The following is a 15935-nucleotide window of genomic DNA, read 5'->3' as shown; positions in this document are numbered from 1 at the left end:
ATTTTGTTTCAATTGTGTCATATAGTGCAGCGTAGAATCCTCAGATTTATAAGGAAGTGATAGTGAAGCCAAAGGTAGTGTAAATACATGGTTTTGACCACATGTGCCTTTTCGTTGGGCCACAATGTCGGCCTCTTTCTCTTGGCAGCCTTGGGGTATCTGCATGTTGTTATGGCATGATGTGTGTGTAGGCATGAAAATTGAAATTGGAATTTTGTTTCAAATGTGGTCCCCCCGTTACGGTGGCTCAGTGCTGAGGGTGCTCGCCTTGTGAACGTGAAGACACAGGACCACATCCTGGCCTAGGTGGCCACTTTTCACTGGAAGCAAAAAGAAAGGCACCTGTATGCTGTGTGATGTCAGCGCACATTAAGGAACCCCAATGTGATCGAAATTTCCGGAGCCCTCTACAACAGCCTCCCTCTTAGACTGAGTCACTTCGGGACATTAAACCCCATAAAAAAAAAAAGAAAAAAACATAAACCAGAAACTTACTGTTTTTAAGGTGGACCGGCTGAATCTGATGGTGCACACGCTTTCGGAACTGTGAAGATTGCCTTTCACATGCATTGCCATGTCACCATTCTGCCATGTTTTACTGAGAATGCTCTGGTTTTTCATGACGCAGGCATATATGCAACATCTTCCACGGTTGGCGAGTTTCCTGGACCAAGCTTGCATGCTCTTGAGCATTCTGCATCAAGCTCTGTCGCAGCTTGTACTGGTGTGGAACAGGACTTGGAGGGACAAAAAGGCAAGCAGAGCCACCAGTGCAACTACTGTGGTAAAACCTTCAAGAGAAGATATGACCTGAAAAGGCACCTAAGTGTCCACACTGGCAAACATCCACATCAGTGCCACATCTGCGGCAGACAATTTACAACAAAAGACCTACTAATGGAGCATAGTTGTATTCAGTCCAGTGTTCAGTCCTTCCATTGTGGCTACTGTGGCCGGGAGTTTGCACAGAGGAGCAACTTCTTTGAGCACAGCTGCGCCCACACAGGTAACTATCCCTACAAGTGTGATTACTGCCGCATGAGATTTACTAAAAGCAGGCTCTGCCGTGCTGGTTCTGTCATTTGGGTGCTCGACTACTGAATCCATGTATGCGGCAACAAATCCTGGCAGCAGTGGCCGCTTTTTGAAGGAGGCAAAAAGCCCTGTGCCCATATACTGTGCAATGTCAGTGCATGTTAAAGAACCCCAGGTGGTCAAAACTTCCGGAGTCTTCCACTACAGCGTCTCTCATAGCCTGAGCCGCTTCGGGATGCTAAACGAATACCTCCTGACAGGTTCGGGCCTTCGTGTCACGTGACATGACGTCGGCGACGTCGTGGCGTGCCACCTGCCCGGGTGTACCGATGCACTCACACTCGCTGCGGGAACTTCAGCATAGAACAGGAAGCCATGTGCTCTGCGTTCTATGTAGAAAAGCAGGAAATTTGCGGGTGTAAAGGAACGCATGCCGCTGGCACGAGGTATGACATACAGTCTGCGTTCATTTGTTGAGCGGACTTACCACGAATTGCAGTTATTATAGAAGACTTAAGTATGCATTTTGCACGGCCTGAGACTGAGCTGCCACCCTGTACCCGATTTTCTCTAAGCCCAAAATAACTGGTTTAAGAATAGTATGAAGCTCCTCACCATTTATTGTCTTAATGGGCAGATCGTGTGCTACCTCTCTAAAGGAACTAAGCTGGCTTTTGATCATGAATATGTGCGCTGAAGTTGCTGCTTCACTGGAATTGGCAGTGGCAACACATATATTGCCACATTTGTAATCTAAGCAAGCTTTCATGTATATTTAATTGGGCATCAGAATAACTGTGTGCTAATGAGGCTGTAGATTCATGAATCGTTATGCAACATACTGCTAGAAATTAGTGTCTGAGCACTCATTTTCTTGTGACAACCTGAAGGACTAACACACATTCCTTATTGTGCTGGGATGAGGTAGAAAGACTATGCCTGTGTTTCTTAACAATTTCAACGCTCGTGCTGAGATTGTGTGCAAAATGCTTGCAAGGACTATAGCCTGATAACTGTATTGAACACGCTCCTTTCTAACCACTAGCAACTTCTCCCGTCTAAACCTCACCGCCTCTTTTTTGCTTTCATCTGCAGTCATATAAAGCTTGTCGATGAGGGCAGTTATTGTGTTCAGAAAGTGAGAACAGCATTGATTTGCTATTTTCGTCACCTAATGTGCCATGTTCTAATAACTCGATTATCAAGTTGCCCACATCATGGACAGAGTTGGGCACAGCACTTTCGGCCAGATCTTGATTTGAACCTCATAATGACAGGCACTGAGTTGTTATCGAAAACTGTGACTGACTCTTACAGCCGTGGTGTGCTTTCGTCAACAATATGCACAAAAATAATGCACTTTTTCTGATGGATGACTGTCCACATTTTAGGTACTTGTGCAGTTTTGAGCCGTACTTCCATCTCTTCAAGCGTTGAGAAGTGCCGTTGTTGCTGTTCTTCCTCATATGTCCTGACAGAGCCCGAGCTAGTTTTCTCACGTCAGGCACCTCTCGTGCTGTTTTATGCCCCTGATAGGTAGGACGGACACCTAGGGAACAAATTTGGCACTGATCCAGGGCTTAAATGAGGCACTGGCAAACCTACCTCAAGCACCCTTACTATCTTCGGATTGGTGTACGTTGATTTCCTCTCGAAACATGAAGGATCAAAACGATTGTCTCATACCTGCGCAAACACGGATCACATGTTTATTTAATTCAGCAGCCACTTTACAAACATTACCGTTGCAATTAACACTTTTGTTAATTGAAGATGAATTGTCACCACAAAAGCTATAAGCATGCAATAATGATCTCACCGTGGTGTATGAAGGTGGCACAAAATTCTTCTGGGGAATAGCACGTATCCATTTCTTCAGGGATTTTCATCTTTCAGAAGTGAAAACACCTGAACCTTATTCCCTTTTAGGTAACTGTCAGAACAACCTGGCACACAGCACTTATTTGGCATCATGCCTTCAAACTCACATAGCACTCATAGGAAGGTAGCACGAGTTGCAAGCACTGAAACACTGACCTCAGTGGCACAGAGAAACTCCAGCTGTAAAGGCGAGGTCGTCTATGCTCACTGCGGCCGCTGTTGCGGCTTCCGTGACAGCTCAATTTTAACCACTTTCCTGACAGGAAGGGAGGCCGGGAATGAAGGCCTCCAAGCCGTGACGTCAGAACTTTGGCGCAGGCCTGAAAAGCTTCCACGGTGCGTTAGTTGACCCTACAAACCAAACCAAGCAAGTTTAGCAAAAAGCTTTATTGTTGTGCTGCATCTCTGTACACACTGGTGAGAAGCCTTTGTCGTGCCAGTTGTGTCCTATGCCTTTTGCGCAAAACCTACTCCTGGTGATGTATATGCAAACTCACAAAAGTGACAAACCATTCCACATCTCAAATCTATCGAAAGGCATCTTCACAGGACTACATGGTAAAATGTCACGAAAAAAAGAAAAAAAGAAGAAGTCATCATCCAGAAACCATAAATTCATGATTGCCTGCCGTGTTTTGCCAATATGAACGCTGAAAAATTTTGCTACATTTTTTAGTGTCAGTTGTTATGCTTGCCAGCTTCCCCACATATTCACAGACCTCCTGTACAAGAAAGGCGTTTAATTGACCACAGTGTAACCTAGAACAAAGATATTCTTTGGGAGACTAAACTTCATTCATTGATGAGATCAAAATCATTTCTCGTGTGGGCAGCCAGTTTTCTTATTGTAAGTAGAGTTTTCTCTAGGGTGGTAAAGATTAGATAACTAAGGCTGTTTTAATGCATTTATTGCATAGCATTGTGAGTCAACTCAAGCTCTGCATCTGCGAATGCTGAGAACCATCTCTGATGCTTGCTGAAGCTTTTGCTGCAATACGATGAGAAATTCTGCATGTCGTTTAGCAGTTTAAATGAATATTCTTTTTTTGTTGCGTGGGATGATATCCTTAACAATATGGACATTTGTGATGTTGCTTTTCACTGATGTTGAATGTCTCAGACCAGCTCAGCCTATGAGGGAAACTGTTATGGTGGACTACGGAAATTTGACTACTTGGGGTTATTTAGTGTGCACTGACATTGCACAGTACAGAGGCATCTTGCATTTCGTCTCTATTCAAAAGAGGCTGCTGTGGCCATGGTTGAACCTGCGCCCTTGTGTTTAGTAGTTTAGTGCCCTAACCACTGAGTCACTGTGGTGGGGCTTGTTACGATTTATTGTCTGCATTAGTATTAAGAAGTTGTGCTGCGACATCACAGGCAATGTTTGGCTGGCAGCTGTCACTGTGTATCAACCACGCCTGTTGTGCCTTAGGCGGTGCGAGCTGGGAAATGTCATTTTTCCTTCTAGAGCATAGGCTCTGCTATATGGGGTGTAACTTCTGATTTGACCTCGCAGGGACCAAATGACCTTGACCTTTTTAAATATAGGTCTCTATCGAAAAGCGAGATGCTGCTTCTTCCTTTCTCTAACTTACAATTTGAACAAAAAATATCTTTAAAAATGGAAAAATGAAAATATGTGTTTAAAGGCACTATCTCATCTGCTCATGAAGGGAAGCTTGTGTATCCAACACTGTGCATGACCTTGTTAGGCCATGCAAAGCCATGCTTAACAGCTTTTGCTTATATTACTATGTGCAAGCCATGCTTAAATTAACTTCCGCCATTCTTTCTTGCCAATATTACTTTGTGCAAACCATACCTTCATTGGAGGTTCAATAATAGATGCTTCTTGTAACGATTAATTTATATAACTAGTGCATCTGCACCGTTAGCAATATATATGGCTCGTTATTTTCTGTGGTTCGCAAAAACCGCAGAAAAGCGTCTAGGTGTACCTATAAGGTAATGTAGTACTGTGTGATATCACAGAAGCTAGTTCAAGTGGGTTATAAATACTTGTTTAAAACTTCCTGTTTTTTGACAAAATTCTCGAGAATTCGTTGAAATGTTTTTGTGTTTTCAATGCAGTTTTCATTATTTTTCTGGCGGATAGTATTTTTTAACTAATTATTCTCGACCACGATGCCCGCGATGCACATGTGACCGAAAGGGGGTCGATCGCACCTTGCACTACGTAGAAAAGGATCACTCGCCATTTTGCACAGGTCTCTCGCGGATCTCTCCAGCCATGGCCATGCTGTAGAACTGGATAGTGGACATTTGACCAGCATTCACACAAAGCGCGTCGGTCGCTCTTTCGAGAAATGCTGGATACGGAACTTGTTTAAAGGTGCTGAAAAATAGCTTCTGTAGAAAGGATGTCTCTGGCAAGGAACTCTGGGCAGGCGATACACATACTTAATGACATCGATCTCAAAAACCCTGAATCTGAGAACATAGTTGGGTGCACATGTTTCGTGCCTGCACGCACTGCGCGAGGGGGTGTGCCTCGTGGTCTCCTAAGTTGTCTTGAGAGTGCCAGCAAAGTGGTTCATATTGTTTATATTGTTGCCAGTTACAATGCAACATATATTTCACTTATCTGGCCTTTTCTAGCATATAACACCTTATCTTTCACCGTAATTGCCATTAGAATGTGGTAATTTGTGATGACATTGCCTTGCTAAGCAACTCGGGAGATGAACTGCAAATAATGATTGATGACCTAGACAGGAAAAGTAGAAAGGTAGGCTTGAAAATCAATATGCAGAAGACTAAGGTAATGTTCAACAGCCTCGGGAAGGAACAGGAGTTTACATTAGGTAGCGAAATACTGGAAGTAGTAGGCGAATATATCTACTTAGGACAGGTAGTAACCGCAGATCCGGATCATGAAAAGGAAATAACAAGAAGAATAAGATTGGGATGGAGCGCATTTGGCAAGCACTCGCAGATTATGACTAGCAGCTTACCGGTATCGCTCAAGAGGAAAGTATACAACAGTTGCATCTTGCCTGTACTCACCTATGGGGCTGAAACGTGGAGGCTAACCAAGAGAGTTCTACTTAAGTTGAGGACAACCCAGAGGGCTATGGAACGAAAAATGGTAGGGGTAACATTAAGAGATAGAAAGCGTGCAGAGTGGGTCAGAGAAATAACTCAAGTTAACGACATTCTAGTGGAAATTAAGAAGAAGAAATGGACATGGGCAGGACATGTAGTGCGAAGAGAGGATAACCGATGGTCGCTGAGGGTAACAAACTGGATTCCAAGGGAAGGAAAGCGTAGCAGGGGGCGGCAGAAAGTTAGGTGGGCGGATGAGATTAAGAAGTTCGCAGGGGTCAAGTGGATGCAGCTAGCACAGAACCGGGTTAAGTGGAGAGATATGGGAGAGGCCTTCGCCCTGCAGTGGGTATAATCAGGCTGATGATGATGATGATGATGATGAATTTGTTAATACAGACCAACTTCAGTTTGTCCTTCAAAGCAGACAGTTGGGCTAATTTGTGATTATTAGATTCAATGCACAAGGTAATTAGCGCTAAAGACAGGGACAGAAGAGAAGCGAACACCACGAACGCTAGACATTAACATGGTTTATTCCAGACAACGCATTCAATATACAAGCAAACCATGTAAAAAAACATGTGCACATGTGCAGCGGTATCTTCGGGTTCAGGAATTGTATTACTTTGGATGATAAAGATAACGAAGGCTTGCTTACGCATGACTTTTATTCAATATCAATGAGAAATGCTTCGAGTATTTCACGCTCCTTCTGGTCTGAGCTTCAAAAAATGACCCGTGTCTGATTGTATATTGGAACACAATTATCCTCGCAGCGTTTGCAATGTGCCGCCAAGTGCCCCGAGCCTGATATTGCCTCGACAGCATGCCTGTGCTCCATTAGCCGAACATTGATACATCGGCCAGTTTGGCCGATGTAGAAATTCCCACATGACAAGGGAATTCTGTAGACCACATTGGTCTTGCAGGCCACATACGGAATTTGTTGTTTTATTGTTCAAGGGTGTTTTTTCTTCTCTGAGGCAGCATTAACAGCCTTGCATAGTTTTCCCGAGTTTATCTGATGCAGGGAGCACAACTCGGACATTGCCTTTCTCCGCCACCTTCTTTAGGCGGTGTGTCAGCTGGTGAATGTATGGCAGTGCCATGCATTTAGCCCACCCATGAGCTTGCAGCTCAGTTGTCGTTGCCTGTTTCCCAGATTTTATCATTTTTAACAGGCCTTCAGCAATGGATGTCACAATCTTTTTAGGGAAATCGGCCTTCATCATGTGATCTGCCTGCAGGTGCAGGCTTTCAATCACCTTGTGTGATTGTGTGAATGTCGGCTTAATAATGTGCACGTACTAGCGTTATAACAAGCTTTGACATATACTGGTTTTATGTGCTTGTTTTTTGTTAAGACGACTTCATCGTACACAAGAGGAGCATAGCTGCATCAGCATGTCATAAATGCTTATTTTCATATTGGTTAGCAATGTGAAATTTTGCCACATGGCTGACCATGTGACTGTATAATTCTCTTCCCTTGTTCTCTGCATGTTGGACGGCATATGAACATACCAGTTGTGAACCAAAAAGTGATGGATCCATCCCCTAGCCAGCCTACTGCTGCAAATGTTGAAGGCACCGCAGTTGTGCAACAGGAACAGATGGTGCTGTTGGTGGGCCAGCCTGGCTCTATGGACATTGCATGTATGTTCATTAAGACAGGCCTTTTTAAGTGCTTTTTTGTCTTAATTGATGTGGAATTTGAATATCATGAAAGCAGTAATGCTGCATGTTCAAAAGTTGGACCATGTGTAGCCTTTAGCTATGAATTAATGCATCACATTTTAAAAAGTGGGCAGTTTCATGGCCGCCTATATTTTGCTTTCTTGGTCTGTTCTAGCATATTGCTGCAAACCATTGAAATCTTTGTTGTTTTGCAACAGCCTCCAGCATAAGGCCGTGTCGGCGATGGTGCACGGACTTATATTGTGCTTGGTGCCATGAAGCGCGTTTTTATTGCTTTCTTTGCATCGCAAGATGCACCGAAATTAGTCTGGAATGATTGCTGGCAAGCACAACTGTTTCCATATTATTCCGAACTTTTTCGGTATCCCTCCACTGGCTTATTTAAATGTTTCAGCGCCAAATTTAAATTGAGCACTGCCGAATGCAACGAGAATTCATACTTCGTCAACCGACGAACATCCTTCCTGCTTTCTTCGTTGCTGAATTGCTTAATTCATTTGTGGGCGCAAGTCAGCCCAAAAAAGACTTCATTTCATTAAGAACCAAGACTGTTCGATTGCTGCCTATGGCCTAGTCACTGCCATGTGAGAATATGAAATCTCTTTTTCATCTTTTTTGATTGGAGCAATTTGTTGATACAGGTTGACTTGATGTCCCATTAGTATTAATAATGAGGGGTTTCTGGCATTACAGCAAACTAGTAACATGCACTGCTTTATTTTATAATTTTGTTATTAGAAGCCCTTAGCATTCACAAGAGGAACATAGCTGCTTCAACATCCCATCGAAAAGAGAGTGAGAGAAACAGAAAAATGAAAGACTACGGAGGTTAGCTGGGTGGTGCCCTGTAGGCTGCTCTACATGAAGAGGGAGGGCGGGGGGGAAGGAAAGAAAGAGAGGCAGTGAAATTATTATTTTTTTTTATTTGTCCATAGCCCTCGACAATAAAGGGACAGAGGAAGCACAATTAATGTTTGTAGTCATGAAGTCCACCCCAATTCCTTTAGTATCTTCAGGAGTGCCTTCACCACTTTCCTTTCTAATGGAGGTTTTATCCAAGGCCCCAGAATCCTTTCTTGTGTAAGAGGATGAGTGTCCAAGTAGCGGGGCGTAGCAGCCAGGATGGCATGCTCTGGCACAAATCAAGGGCAGTTACAAAGTATATGTCCAATCATTTCATCACACCCGCGTTGCTCACATTCTGGAGAGTCTGCTATTGCAGTGAAATGGGAATAGGCATTTGTAGTGTAATCTCGTTGATATGATTCTCACGGGCACTGAAGATAAAAATGTATTATCTGAAAATCGTATTGTCCAAACAGGCTCCAAATGACTACAAATACATGCATACTTGGCACAAAACTTGCTTTCGTTAAAGTGTAATAACCTGTCGCCTTGCCGTGGACTTGGTGTTTTTTGATGTAAAAAACAAAAAATTTCGTAAGGGAGACAAGCATGGAGCATGATAAATTTTTGTTTGCAAGTAAATTTAATGTGAGCCACAATTGATTGAAGGGAAATAATAATAATAGGTTCAGAGGAAGGGAAAGACGCAGTATTTGTCACACTTATCTCTGTGGACACCTGAACCACGCTGTAAGGGAAGGGAGGAAGGTGGGAATGAAAGTGGAAAGAGAGAAAGAGGAGCCGTAGGGGAGGGCTGCAGAGTAATTGCGACCACCTGGGGATCTTTAACGTGTGCTGACATCGCACAGCACACGGACGCCTCTTCATTTCGTTCCATCGAAACGCAGCCGCTGCGGTCGGGATCGAACGCGGGTACTCCAGCACAGTAGACGGGCATCTTACCACTGCACCACCCCGGCGGGGAAAATAATTCCAAAAAAGATGCACTGTGCGTGTGGCATATAGCACCTCCTCTCAGCCTTTTGAATCGCCGGTGGAGAGAGAATCAGCAAGCAAAGCAGATAGCGCAAACTACTGTGAGCCATTAGGAAACTTGTCCAAGTGCAAAAGACTGCTTGAGTTATTCTAATGATTTCACTGTGAAAACAAGCACATACTTCACCATCAAGCCTCTTTGTCAGTAACAAGCTTGTCAGGCCTACGGCAGACAAAATCATACTTGAAGCATAATGGGTTGGTGCACCAAAGGTGTCAATCACTAGGAAGCTTCCCAAAGGTGTTGGAAAGCCATGCAGGGCCTATTGCCAAGATGTTAAAAATTAGCTCCAGCATTTATCAGGCGAAAGAATTAACTATTGTTAGTGCAACAAAGAAGCTGAAGGATGAAAAGGCTACCCTTCAGTACCATCTATCTTTCCTGAACACACTAGTGTCTAGTGCGCAGGAATTTATAAGTACTGGCACAGAATCAAAAAGGATGCGCACAAGATAGAGAGCGGAAATGTCATGCTCATTAATCTGAACTCCAAATTAGTGACACTGCTTGAGGGCGCTAAAGTTTTAGACTCAACAGATATCATGACATCAATCAAGTCAAAATAGGCTAACAGTTTAGGTCAGGCTGCTAGTCTATTCCAAGTTGTTCCTCAGGTCAGCCTGTGTTATATTATACATCTGTACATGCTTTGGCTGTTTGTGTTGTCAGAGATGAGTGCGAAGCTGGAAAAGCACCTAACATGCATAAAAAGGAATCTGATTGGGAATTTTTTTATGTCAGAAAGAGAAATACAATTATCAAAGGCATTTGACCTTAGAAATATGAGCTCCAAAATATAATTCAAATGATTGAAAACTAGTTTTGTCGCTCCAAAGCTCCTCCAAAATGGCGTTATTACTTACGCTGCAACGGCAAAACGCAACAGCTGTGTGTGCACCGGCCGCTCTAAGCTTCCATGCAGCGTGTAGCAGACGACGCGCCCGGGAGCAAGAGTTGACTGCAGCGCTGTAGTTCTCACTTTGGCCACTAGGGGCGCACTTTTCTGCTGGGTGAAGATTCTAACATGGACAGGTGCAAGCGAGATATCTTGGAACGTTTAAGGGGTGATAAGAGAGTGCTGGTTGGAGCTTTCCCAGGAAGAACAACGAGGGCAGTGCTAAAAGAGAGTAAAAATAGGCTGTTGAAGAATTCCGCAGAGCGCAGTATGGTAATAGTAGCCGCGGGGCTAAATGATGTCCTAAATGGTGACGCTGCAGCAGTGGTGGAAAGTTTAGCTAAGGGAGTTGACGAGATCAGGGAGATAGCACAGCAGACGCAGATAGTTGTATGCACAGTACCAGAGGTGCTAGGATTGAACGGAAAGATGGAAAAGGACGTGGTGACAGTTAATCAGGGCATAAGAAAGTTAAGCCTGGAGAAGCGTTTCGAAGTGGTTGAGGTAAACAGGGAGGTATATAAAGCAGGTTTTGGTAGGGCTTTTCAGCGAGATGGCATTCATTTTAACAGAAGGGTGGGAGCAGAGATCGGCTGGCACCTGGCAGGCAGGGCTGTAGCTTTTTTAGGGGGTCCACGAGGACTCCGTGCACAGAGGTAGTTAGAAGTGTAGCAGAAGAAAGTGTAATAATGGAGGCTGAGCCCCCAAAAATGGCAAAGAGTAGGTCGAGAAAGAAAAGTACAAAAAAGAAATTTAACACTAGGATCAGCTACATAAACATGCAAGGAGGTAGAAAAAGACCGAAATGGCTAGAGATAGAACAGCAGTTGAAGGATGACAAAATAGGTGTGTACGCTCTTTGCGAGGCTCATCTCAGGGATCTAGAAGATCCACCGTTTGTAGAAGGCTACGTCTGGGAAGGGTGCAACAGAACGAGAACGGAAAAAAAGGGTGGAGGGGTAGGTATGTTGATACACCAGGGAACAAATTGGCAAAGAATTAAATCATCTTGTAAAGAACATATCTGGGTTTCAGGAACAATTGCCGGCATAAAGACATGGCTAGGGGTAGTTTATTTAGGAACAGGGCATCAATGCAGGCAAGAAAACAGGGATCTTGTTGAATGTCTCAGTGACGATATAAGCCAGTTTGGAAACAGGGCCAATATTATTCTACTGGGGGACATGAACGGCCACATCGACGATCTGGATGGATACACGGATTGTAACAGCAGGCTAATGCTAGATTTCTGTGAGCGACACGATCTAGTTATAGTAAATAGAGAAACAAAATGTGAAGGCCAAATCACGTGGGAATTCCGCAACAGGCAGACAACCATTGACTATTGTCTAATGTCACAGGAAATTTATAGCAAGGTCACAAAAATGGAAATAGACGAAGAAGGGGAGTGTAGTCTGGGAAGTGATCATAAACGTATTAGTCTGCAGATGGGGCCCTTGATGAAAAGAGAAATGGAACTTAGACAAAACGTAAACGCAAAATTAAACGACGATCAAATAGCGCAGATAGCAGCAGACATAGAGGAAGCAATAGAGAAAAGCCCCATGGAAGACTGGGATTATGAACAGGTGGAACTACTCATAAGGAGGAAAATTCAGGAGGTTAAAGTAGCAAACCGCTGGAAGGAAAGAGGAAGCCACGGAGCTGATGGAATAAGGAAATCAGGGAAGCTATTGAACAACGACGGGCTGCTTCAAGGGAACACCGAATGGCAAAGAAGGCACAGGTACCTCAGGAGGAAATCGACCAAAAATGGGAATCATATCGACAAAAGAAACTTCAAGTGCAGGCCCTCGTCCAAAGTAAAATAAGACAGACCACCGATCGCTGGATGGCTGATATACACGATGCCTCTAGAGGCGGAGCAAGAAAATTCTGGAACCATATAAGCTGGCTAGGGAAGAAGAATCAAAGAAAGCAGGATCGGATTCAAGATAACGCGGGAAATTATTTAAAGGGAGATAACGCAGTGAACTACATTACATCAGTTATAGCCGAGTCATTTAAGAGTGACGATAGGGTAATCTCCGCAAATCAGGAAGCAACACAAGGTAGCAGAATACAAAGGAGCTTAGAAGTGACCAATTTAAACTGGAAAAAGGCCGAAAAAAATATTCCTAAAAACACATCTACAGGAATAGATGGAATTCCGATCAAGCTGATTAATGAACTAGGTCCAAAAAGTAAGGAAACGTTGTTAAAAGCTCTGGAAACAGTCATAACGAATAAGCAAATTCCGGACAGCTGGCGGCAGAGTAAAATGAATTTGATCTATAAAGGGAAAGGAGACAGAATGCACATAAAATCCTACAGGCCGATTACCATAACATCTGTTATGTACAGGTTAGCCATGCAGGCGGTGAAATTAAAGGTGCAAGCATGGGTAGAAAGTAAGAAGATACTCGGAGAACTTCAGAACGGCTTTAGAAATGGTAGGCGCTTAGATGATAGCCTGTTCGTGCTTACCCAATGCATCGAAATATCTAGAGTGGAAAATAGACCTTTGTATTTGGCCTTCCTGGACATAAACGGGGCGTACGACAACGTAAGCAGGGAACTCCTGTGGAACATATTAAAAGAAGAAGGTATCGGTTATGAGATAATAGAGTTCCTACAGGAAATATACCGGGATAACAAAGTAGAAATTACGTGGGAAGGGATAAGAAGTACAGAGGATGTCAAAGTATGCAAAGGATTAAGACAAGGCTGTCCTCTATCACCGGTGCTGTTCATGCTTTATATGATAAACCTGGAACGGAGGATACAAGACAGTAACCTAGGTTTTAACCTGTCATATAGATTAGGTGGAAAGGCGGTAGAGCAGCGCCTCCCCGGTTTGATGTATGCAGACGATATTGTGCTGCTAGCTGAGAGCCTGGAAGAATTGCAAACTCTAGTTAAGTAGTGCGGAGACGAAGGGGACGCTCTAGGCTTCAGTTTCAGCGCCGTTAAGTCGGGTCTGATGATTTTCAACGGCTCAGCTGATCAGGGTCTTAAAATACAAGGCCTTGAAATACCTAGAGTAGCAGAATATAAATATCTGGGGGTATGGGTAAACGAAGGATTGGCATACATTGGAAAGCATGAGCAATCCCTTAAGGCCAAAGGGCGAAGGAATGTCGGGATAATGAAGCATAAGGCATTGTGGGGATACAATAGGTATGAGGTTTTGAGGGGTATTTGGAAAGGAATTATGGTGCCCGGACTTACTTTCGGAAATGCGGTTTTGTGCCTAAAATCAGAGGTACAGTCGACATTAGAAACAAATCAGAGATCCGTTGGACGATTAGCACTAGGTGCCCACGGTAAAACTACAAATGAGGCGGTACAGGGAGATATGGGCTGGGCATCTTTCGAAGTACGGGAAGCTCAGAGTAAAATATTATATGAGGAACGCCTGAGGAAATTGGACAGTAACAGATGGGCAGCTAAAGTATTTAAATACCTGTACCTAAAAAGCGTTGACTCACAATGGAGGAAAAGAACTAGGAAACTAACTAGTAAGTCTGCTAGTAACAAGGACGGAGAAATAAAGAGCATTAAGCAACAGGTGAAAAACACAGAAGGTAAAAATTGGATAAATTCGATGGAAAAGAAACAGAGTGTGGAATTATACCGAAAGTGGAAAATGCAGATCAGGAAGGAAGATTTCTTTGATAACTCAAGAGGCAGTGCCCTACTTTTTGAAGCTAGATCAGGGTGCCTTAGAACACGCAGCTACAAAAAGAAATTTAACAATGGAGATGACGCATGTGCTGTATGTGGAAACTCCAGTGAAACAATTGACCATATTATACTCGAATGTAATGGTATCTATCCGGAAGTTGGTGCAGGCGCAATCACTGTTCCTGAAGCTCTGGGCTTTAGAGATAAGTGGCCGGGTGAATAAACCGGCGGTGGAAACTAGCAAAAAACGACTGGAAGATTGGTGGCTTAAAAGCAGAGAAGTGACATAATGTTAGTAATGTAGGAACAAAATTTAATAAATAGAATGGTGGTTTAGTTAACCATTCTAAATCAATAATTAAGATATAGGGAGAAAAATGAGCATGATAGCTACTGCTACCACCCCGTTTCAAAGGGGATGCTCCCATATTCCATCCATCCATGGTTAGTAATGTAGAAACAAAAATTTAATAAATAGAATGATGGTTTAGTTAACCAATCTAAATCAATAATTAAGATATAGGGAGAAAAATGAGCATGATAGCTATTGCTACCACCCCGTTTCAAAGGGGACGCTCCTATATTCCATCCATGCATCCATCAATGGTAGTGGAGCTGGGTTTGTGAAGCTGAGTTGATTCTAGTAACATTGGTCCAGCCTTCAGGGGTAGACCATGACTGTATAGTCATATTTCGGGCGAGCGTAACTTTAAAAACATATATATATATATATATATATATATATATATATATATATATATATATATATATATATATATATATATATATATAAAGGAAAGAAGGGTTCGGATCCCACCATCGGCACATTGTTTTTTCTTCTACTTTGTGTTTAATTATCTTTCCCCTAAACAGATTACATTACTGATTTCTGTGATTATCTAAGCAAACATTTAAAAAAAAAAGACATAAAAGTACCATCCCCAACGCTTTCCTGGGCCTCGCCGACTGTTGGCTTCTTTCCTTTATGTATTATAACGAGCACCCTCATTTTCCCCTTAATTGATCTGCTTGTAGCTTACGGGGGTCTCGGTTCTGGCAGTCTTGAAGCCATAGGTAACGTAAGAGGGTTCTAGCACAGCTTTCGCCCTCGCTCTTGATCACGTTCTACGTGACGCTGGCGGTAACAAAGGACGTTCTACGTCCGCCGCTATGGCTGAGGGTGGCGCTGGTGAACACTCTCAAGGTTAGTATACAGACAACATAAATACCCAAGCAAGTAGCAGGGGGGACAGCGGCCGATGTAGCTCAGTTGGAAGAGCACCGGACGCGATATTCGGAGGTCGTGGGTTCGGATCCCACCATCGGCACGTTGTTTTTTCTTCTACTTTGTGTTTAATTATCTTTCCCCTAAACAGATTACATTACTGATTTCTGTGATTTTCTAAGCAAACATTTAAAAAAAAAAAAGACTCAAAAGTACCATCCCCAACGCTTTCCTGGGCCTCGCCGACTGTTGGCTTCTTTCCTTTATGTATTATAACGAGCACCCTCATTTTCCCCTTAATTGATCTGCTCGTAGCTTACGGGGGTCTCGGTTCTGGCAGTCTTGAAGCCATAGGTAGCGTAAGAGGGTTCTAGCACAGCTTTCGCCCTCGCTCTTGATCACGTTCTACGTGACGCTGGCGGTAACAAAGGACGTTCTACGTCCGCCGCTATGGCTGAGGGTGGCGCTGGTGAACACTCTCAAGGTTAGTATGCAGACAACATAAATACCCAAGCAAGTAGCAGGGGGGACAGCGGCCG

The 15935-nt window shown here is 43.5% G+C and overlaps 1 protein-coding gene across 5 annotated transcripts in view; it reads left to right on the top strand.

Moving 5' to 3' along the window:
• Positions 1-15935, top strand: part of LOC146181857 (uncharacterized) — a 145731-nt gene that overhangs the window by 52006 nt on the left and 77790 nt on the right. For 4 of the 5 annotated variants that reach the window (XM_084576865.1, XM_084576861.1, XM_084576863.1 and 1 more), the window contains 2 exons: positions 629-1006; positions 7516-7644. In XM_084576865.1, coding sequence (XP_084432991.1) covers positions 629-1006; positions 7516-7644 — 507 coding nt within the window. The remainder of the gene's footprint in view (positions 1-628; positions 1007-7515; positions 7645-15935) is intronic. The other variant, XM_084576864.1, reaches the window with a different exon arrangement.

Source organism: Amblyomma maculatum, chromosome 8 (genome assembly GCF_055883805.1).
Source record: "Amblyomma maculatum isolate TAMU_Amacu chromosome 8, ASM5588380v1, whole genome shotgun sequence".
NCBI classification, from domain to species: Eukaryota; Metazoa; Arthropoda; class Arachnida; order Ixodida; family Ixodidae; genus Amblyomma; species Amblyomma maculatum.
The sequence above is the reverse complement of the archived record's forward strand: the minus strand, read 5'-3'. Positions and strand labels throughout refer to the sequence as shown.